Source organism: Gavialis gangeticus, unplaced genomic scaffold, assembly GCF_001723915.1.
Source record: "Gavialis gangeticus isolate Ggan-Ray unplaced genomic scaffold, GavGan_comp1, whole genome shotgun sequence".
NCBI classification, from domain to species: Eukaryota; Metazoa; Chordata; order Crocodylia; family Gavialidae; genus Gavialis; species Gavialis gangeticus.
Window position 1 is genome coordinate 3,160,811 of NW_017729006.1, and position 8,528 is coordinate 3,169,338.

The 8,528-nt window shown below is 37.6% G+C and overlaps 1 protein-coding gene across 1 annotated transcript in view; it reads left to right on the forward strand.

The window, feature by feature from the left end:
• The first annotated feature begins 239 nt into the window (after positions 1 to 239).
• Positions 240 to 8,528, forward strand: part of LOC109291676 (ubiquitin-conjugating enzyme E2 E2) — a 423,489-nt gene continuing 415,200 nt past the window's right edge. Inside the window, exons 1-2 of the mRNA XM_019508753.1 lie at positions 240 to 458; positions 3,686 to 3,874. Of these exons, the coding sequence (XP_019364298.1) occupies positions 3,699 to 3,874 (176 nt within the window). The 5' untranslated portion in view covers positions 240 to 458; positions 3,686 to 3,698. The remainder of the gene's footprint in view (positions 459 to 3,685; positions 3,875 to 8,528) is intronic.

An 8,528-nucleotide genomic window follows, 5' to 3' on the forward strand; every position in this document is an offset into this window, starting at 1 on the left:
CTCGTCCATCTCGCGGGGGCGGGGCGGGGCCGCCATGTGGGGGGTCCCCCCCGGCACGTGGGTGTCCGTGTCCCCTCCAACGGTGCGTGTGTTCGTATGTGACCGCCCCCCCCCGTGTGTGTGTCCCCCCCATGTCCGTGTCCTTGCCCCCCCACAGTGTTGGTGTCAGTCCCGAGCTGCATCAGCACCGGAGGGGTTGTCTCCCCCGCAGTCCCCGGCCTGGCGGACTCGACCCCGGACTCCTCCCGTCCTCTCTCTCCCCCGTAATGTTTTGATCTTTTTTTGCCCTTTACGGTTTCTAATGAAGATGAAGTGAGGCCGCGGTGGCGGCTGCTCGTGGACCCGGCAGAAATGTTCCATTTATCTTTGCTTATAGGAAATTAAGGCCGCTTTAGAGAGACATCACCGCATGCCCCTGGGACCCAGCCGCATGTTGCCAGGATCTCTTCTTTCCCTTGGTGATGGTGGTGGGGGTTTATTTCATTTTATTTTATTTTACTTTATTTTTGTCTGTTTGAAGGGACACGGGGTTTAGAAATGGAAGAAATGTTTGCTTTTGGACGCTTTGTCACTTAAATTTTGCTGATGGAGTTTGGTGCCAGGTCTCTTCTTACCTTCATTTTTTTTGTTTATCTTCTCCACCCCTTTCTTTTGGCACGAGGAGAGCATGAGGTTCCCCTTTCTGGATGGGAAATGGGGAATCCAGTGCGGACATGGTGGTATGTAGTGGGGGGTTGTTCTGGAGTTTGCTACTGCTTGAGGCAGATTTAGGAATTAGGTGGCTTCAAGACCTCTGGATGTTTGTATGGTGTAAGGATGTGTTTGTTAATCCTTACACCTTACTTACACAAGAATCTCTTCTTTTTTTTTTTCCACTGAAATGTTTCCCCACCACGCCATCCCCCTGTTGCTGTTCCCCCGAACCTGTTGTCTTGCTGTTTGTTTTTTCGTAGTTGTGCCCATGTTTCAAAAGTTTGACTCTTCCAACCCTTTTAAATCTCTTTCTCATGGTTAGATTGAACTTCCAACCACTTAACGTCACTTTTTTTTTATTTAAATATTTGTGTCTGTGTGGAAGAGGGAAGAGAGGTGAGAAAATAGCCAGATGTCAAATGAGAGATTTAAATATTTCCTTGTTGTAAAAGCTGGCATTACCACTTACAGTAATTATATGCTTTGGGCGCCTGTTACAGTGTTTATCTGTTGGATAGTAACTTGAACTTACAAAGTGAATACAGACGTTTGATAGCAGAATCGTTCACAGGAGGCATTGGGTATAAAGAGTCTTTATTAAACATGCTGCTGACTTTTGGGCCAGCATTTATGCAGAACAGGTACATTGTATGGAGAATGCCCTCTCTTTACAATTAGGTGTCTTAATGAAAGATCAGTGTCTAAATAAAGGCTATTGCAGATGCTTTAAGAAAAAATGTATTATATTCTACCTCCATCTGAAAATTAAGTAACATAGTACATATGGCTACAAAGTCAAAATGTGCCTTTAATAACTGTAACAGTCTTGAAACTGTCAGCATACAGCTGCTTTGTGTTTATTATCTCTAAATATTCTGTTTCTTTCCCTTTAAGATTTGACAACCGGGATGTACATACCTAAAGATTAACCTGTGTTGAATTGTGAATTACATAAAAGACATTATTATGTCTCTGATGTAGGGAAAAGTTGTTTTCTCAAAATAATTGTTCATTCTTAACTTCCAGCAATAAAATACTGCCTTGCTTTCCATTCCCAAATGTACCACCAAGGCTGTTTTGGGTACTAGTTTTCATAATCAAAACAAAGTAGCTGGTGATAAATTAGGGTAATCTATTTTAGCATTCTTCATCACTACCTCCCAGTATTTTACTCCCCTTAAAGGTTCTTGAACCATCCTATCCCTCCAAAGTTCCGGTTACTTTGATATATAATCTTGTAAATTACGCAGAGATTTCATTCATACTGAAGTCAATTGGATTTATTCCCATGAATGATGACATACAAAATTGGCCCCTCATTGCTTAAATAATGGTCTCTAAAGTAGGTGTTCTTTGACCATTTCTGATTTTCATAAGGCTCCTAACTGAATAGTAGGAGTAAATTCTTTTTTATACAAGAAGCATTAATCTTTTTAAAATGTTTTTTCTCCATACTATCCAAACAGTGTTCTTTTTTCTTTCTCTGTCCTCTCTTTCCATACCTGTGTGAGAGATGTAAGGTTTTTATTACAGTGATACATTAATGTTTAGTTAGAAGCTTTCCATAAAGTTCTTGTGAGTTGTATGTGCAGACTATTGTGCAATTCTTACGCTGTCCGTCAAAGAGCCTGAAATCCTTTCTCTCTCCTTTGGGGGACAATGGCAGCATAAAATAATTGAGATGTATTTTTCTATGATAAGTGCATGATCTCTTTATGTAGTTTAAAAGGATAAAGTTACAATATCTGTGGCCTAAAATTTTGGCCTTGTCTGCAACAAAGGTAGTTTTTTAAAAAAAGGAAGAATAATAATAAATATAGAAGAACCTGGTCATGTCATTTTGGTACAGTTTAGATTATAAACTGGGAGGTAAAAAGCCTTTCCAGTGCTGATTCAGATTTTTAATAAACTCATCTAAACCTTTTTGCCACTACAGCTGGCAATCTCTTAGAAGGGGTGAGGCAGCCCTCACTCATGACAGCTTTGAAAGGGATGACAGCTCTAATGGTTGTGCTTTATTTTTTCTCAACTGTTGGTATTTTAAGTTCCATTGATGAAAGTGAAGAAAGAAATGGAAGTAGCTCACTATCAAAAGAAGTGTGGAAATACTGTGAGAATTGGATACATGAAATATATCAAATATAATAAAATTAGATTTCTAAGTGCTTGTTGTTCTTTGACAGTTTTATATGATGACGAGTCAGTCCTGTGCTCAAAGGACAGGCTTCAGCAGACAAATTCCCTTACATTAATTCCACCAATATGCTTAACCCCTAGTTTAGAAGTACCATCTCTAGAAAAGGAAAACAATTCACTTTCAATGCCTTGCTGTTTTCCTAAGGTGTCTGTTAAAAGTACAAACTAAGATGTGGATTTTGTCCAGATTAACATGGAAGTCTGCCTAGTTGGACTGAGCCCACAGGTTTATTTCACATGGGCTAACATGTAGTCTTTAAGAAAGTAATAGCTGCCAGTTTTTAACATGCTGTGTCAGACTTGAACCAGTATCCTAGTGATGCAAGACTCAATCCCTTTGCCACTCCTTTGAGCCTATCCTTCTTATTAACAGTGGCGAATAATATTGACTCATTTTATTTTTCACTTAAGAAAAATCGGCTGTATGTACTTTTTAAAAATGATAAACATTAATAAAAAATGAACGTTTTCTATTTTTATGCAAATGTTGTATTTGATATAAAGTGACTGACTCCTGAATTACTGTGTATATATCAAAGGTTAGATTTTTTTTTTTTTTTTTTTTTATAAGTACTAGATGGTTTAGTACTGTGACAAACATAAACGTATTGTACTGCAGAAAAGAATAAAATATCTTTAGTATTCTAACTTTAGGAATACTTAAAAAAAATCAGCAGTGTGCTATCAGATCCTTAGAGAAGCCTTTTCTAGGATGTGTGGGATGTTCCTCCCCTCCCCCCCCCCAAATTAAAAAGGTGTTTTTTGTGTGTGTGTGTGTGTGTTGTTTTTTTTTAAGCCCAGAGTCTAAGATGTCTGCTGAGGGGCAGAGAGTTGATGATAGTCCAAGCACTAGTGGAGGCAGCTCTGATGGAGATCAGCGTGAAGGTGTTCAACAGGAACAGGAAAGGGAGCAGGTTCAACCCAAGAAAAAGGAAGGCAAGATATCCAGCAAAACAGCTGCTAAGCTGTCAACTAGTGCTAAAAGGTACCCTATTCTTTGCTGATGCTGCTCCTTTTTAGATGGTCATTGATATAACATTGTCATTCATTTTCTTAATATTTATTACATCATGATTATGTTTATACATCAGTTTTCTGAGTGTGGTCACAATAATAAGACACTTATTCTTTTTTGACAGACTGGTTCTTTCACATGGTTTTAATAGTAGCTTGCATGATAAAAGCTGACATTCTTTTATTGCTAGTAAAACTCAGATGGTTTTGTAGCCATATAAAATATATCTCTGTGTGTGTATGTGTGTATGACTGATGTTGAAACCTGTCAGTGTAACTTACATCTAATTAACCATAAACATTTCAGACAGTTCAGTAACTCAGCATGCTAGGAGACTACTGTAATACTTATCGCTGTAAAGTACTGCATTTCCTTGTCCCAGATGGTCAAGTCAGAAAGGTTGGAGTGAACAACAAATGCATCTTGGTTTCATTACTTAAAACTGAGACCTGCTTTAATACTCATTTCCCTCTCTTTCCTCCCACCCTTCCTTCGGAGGAAAGGTAGATTTAGAGAATAGCTATTTAAGCGATTCTATGCTGTCACATCAATCACTAGATGATGAGGATTGGCATGCTTGGACTGTGCTCGCAGAGAGCTTGCATTAAAGTGTTGCTTTACCAGCACACATCAGTGTTAATCTAAGCAGCAACACTCAAACCCTATGAAAAGGCACCCAAATAAAATACATTTAAAAAAAAAAAAAAAAAGAACAATTCTGAAAACTTTTTAGCAAAACTTTCAGGGCCTGATTCTACACTAATTTATAACAATATAATTTGGGAGCCATGCCAATGAAATCAATGGAATTGCACGTACTACAAAGGAGGGGAGGTTCAGGGCTCCGTTGCATTCAGTAGGAGTTCACTTTAGTTATGGCATGTAGCATCAGACTGTAAATATTAATGTGCTTATACATTTTGATGCATGCATGCATCTTATCTAAATTTTACACTTTATAGCTGTAGATCTGTCCATCCTCCCTGCCTCTCTGTTCTGCTAATGATGCCAACCTTATTTGTATTCTTTGCTTACAAGTATCTTCATTTATCAACAAACACAATTAATTACCTAGCCTGTGGAGTCAATATTTGTTTGTTTGTTTGTTTGTTTGTTTTTCTCTTCAACTACTTCAACTACCTCTTCAAAGTTGGCTTCTACAGTGGGGCTAACAAGAGAAAACCAGAGTGCAGCAGAAGAAATTTAGGTTGGAGATTAGGAAGAACTTTCTGATTCTAGGTGGTTAAGCACTGGAACAAGCTCCTGGGAGAGGATGCAGAATCTTTATCCCTGGAAACTTTTAAGGGCAGGTTCAACAGGCACTTGACTGGGGTGGTTTAGTGAGGGCTGGACTAAATGACTTGAAGAGGTCCCTTTCCTATGGTCCTATGATGCCTAGGTGTTGTCAGCTGGCAGAGGATCACTACAGATAGCTATTTTGGGCAGTTACTTTTGGAACTAAGTGGAGAGGAACTCTGAATTGTAGCCATCAAGCTGTGCTTATAACAACAACTGCTTGTGACTTTGTCCTTCTTTCTCTTATCGTTACACCTACACCAGGGATTTCCAGGATCAGCACTTGTAGCATTTTTAGAAAGAAATTTGTGCATTCCTAACAATGCAATGTCTAGCAGGATGGCACCACAATTCTCCTCGGGCCTGCGGGTGCTAACATATTGAAAAATTAATAGTGTGTTGGAAATCAAGCTATTAATCTTAGTTGTGTACCTTCAAAGCTTAGATCTTTCACCGTTGTGTATTTAGCAGATATACAATTGATTAAACTTTTAAAAGGGTTAAGCTAATCTCATGGTTTCCACTGAAATTAATTATGCCACTTGATAATCTATGACACTGATGTGTTTACCAGCCAGACTCTAAAGCAGTAGCTTCACATGCAGACAGATATTGAGAAATACATACAATTATGAATTTCCAAAATTGAGCATTTAGTTTCTGAGAGTTTTGCTAGTTATATTGCCTCTATATGTTTTTTTAATATAATTTAATTTAATATAGCTGCAACATGGGACTTCTCTAGGAATTATCTTTCTAGTGCTGGTAATTGAAGAGTTACTGTAATTGAAGTTGTTTCCACATTATTATCCCAAACCACTTGCCACTGGCTTGTGATACCATTAAAGAAAATTATTTAGGCTGGCAATTTCACATGGAAGTCTTTATTTTGATAGGTTTATTATTAGTAGTAGTAGTAATATTAGTAATATTTATAATAATCAGCTGGACTCTCTTAAGAATAGAAAAGAGAAATTCTACCTTAACTGATTCCGTTACATTTTTATTTACCTTGTAAGAATCACTGAGGACAAAAACCAAGAATTGACATGCAAGTGTGGTATCCTTCCCTGTGATAGATTGCACCAAGGCAAACACCTAAAAGGGTGTTTCCTCTTCCAAATTACTGGGAACAGGTTCATGAATAAGAGTTGCAGAATTTGACCTTAGTCACTTAATTGGAATGTTAACCTCTCCAAAAACAAGAACTAGGTTTTGAGTTTATGATGGAGGAGGACTGCACAGGTGTTTGTAGAAGCCAGTATTTCCAAATTCATGTGCTCTTGCATGTACTCCAAAATCTTATGCTTGTGTAACAAATGCAGAATTTCACCTAGTAACATTTGGCTTCCAATTTCAGATTAGAATTTGTATTGTCCCTACTCCAATCTGTTTCCATGTAACAGTGTATTACAGCGTACTTCATTTATGTGCACTGAATAAGTGCATAACTCGCTTGACTTAACACAATGCCAGTCCCAATTTGTTGCCTATAGTTTATATTGTAACAAACTCTAATCATCTTCCTATTGTTAAATTTATACACCATTTAATGTGTATGACTTTTCAGCCCTACTGTACTTTATAACTAAAATTTATGCTATGGTTAACTGTGCTAACAGAACTGTCTACTTTGTAACTAACATTGTACCAGACCTGGTGATGGGGAAGCAGATGTCAAAGAGCTTTAATGGAAGATAGGCAGTTTTTCTTCTCTGGTTTTCACAGCTTTTAATAGTAGCCCTGATGGTGACAATTAGAAATTTTTAAAAATAACAGAACTAGCCAATTTTGGGGCTGCTAATATCACAGCACTTTCAATATCGGGACCTTTGTGAGCATAGATGGGTTTCATGCATAGTCTGAGTAAGTCCTTATGCTGTGGTTAAGATGCATTGCACTGAGTATTTATCTCAGCATAGAATTATAATTTGAGTATATTTGCTTTTAACTTTTTAGGTGTGGGTATATTCTTATACATTAAATCTTAAAGGTGTTTTTCCAGCAATGTTAATTTTGATAAAGTTAACAGAAAGGAATGCACTAGTGTATAACATGGGCCAATTTTTTCTCTGGTATGTATTCTTATTAGGATGCTGCTTCTGTGAGTTAATGTTCTCTACAGTGACTTGCTCATGAAGGATGTTTGAGGCCCTTTTGTTTATCCTTGGTTTTGGATTTCCTGGTGTTGCTTTTATTACATTTTGGAAGATTGCAACTGTTAGAATCATAGAGCATCTTTATCCCAAGAGATTGAGTTTCTTAAACTAAGAATTCTGTGTTTGGCTTGGAGTATTATTTTCTTTTCTTTGGTTGTACCTCTCACCTCCATTTTGAAGTGTTTTTCCTTGGGTGTGGTTTTAGAAGAGTGACAAGTTTGGGATACATGGATCAGTTGGTAGGGCATTTAAGATGCTAAGATATCATGATGATTGGTGTGACCCAAGAGCCCGGACAGAATAGAATTGTGTTGTAAGCCCTCTTGCGTCTCTTTAGTTAGAATGTCAAGCAGTAAGTAAGGTCTGATATATTTTTATTTCTGTCTTAAAATACAGGGTTTCTTGTATTAGTGTCAGTAGCAGGACTTATTTAGACAACATCAGAAAAGCAGACTATTGCAATCTTTCATACTTTAGGGTCCCTCTGTATGAATGCTTTTAGGATTACTTGCTACATAGGTGTAATAGCTTACACTGTATATCATAGTGTGTGCTATTCCTTCAGTTTTCTTCACCCAGAGGGCATCACCTTAAATAGCAACCTTTCTTACCTAACATGTCAAGACTGAGAAACTTGCTACATATCACATTTACAGTTCAGACATGGAATTGAATTGCTGTCCTTGAAAACAGCAGGCTTCTTGTTACCTCTTAAGTAGCAAATCTTAGGCTGACCTTTGGATTGAGAGAAGTGTAACCATTCTTGGCTAGCCTAGCCTAGCCTAGCAGCTCAACAGATAAATATATTAGTTTGCTTTTGAGCTTGTGAATTTTAAGACATGCTGGTTTTTTGGGTTTAAATCTGCAGGTTTTATTTGTGTTGAATTGTGAATTTAAGTAATTGAGTTACATGGTCTTTTGTTCCTGGAAAAAAATTTTAAAGCATTTCAACATAACCTATGCCATGGATTTCTTGTTTAGAATTCAACACTAGAGAAAGGAGCAATCTATAATCCTCAGTTGGGACAGCCTGAAACTATACTTGAATATTATTTTAAAGGAATGCGCAAGAAGTGCTGTACTTGGCAAACCAGAATGAATATCGGAAAGCCAAACAACTGTCTTGTATCTTTAAAAAAATCCTTGGCTTTTATAAGTGCATCTTTTTT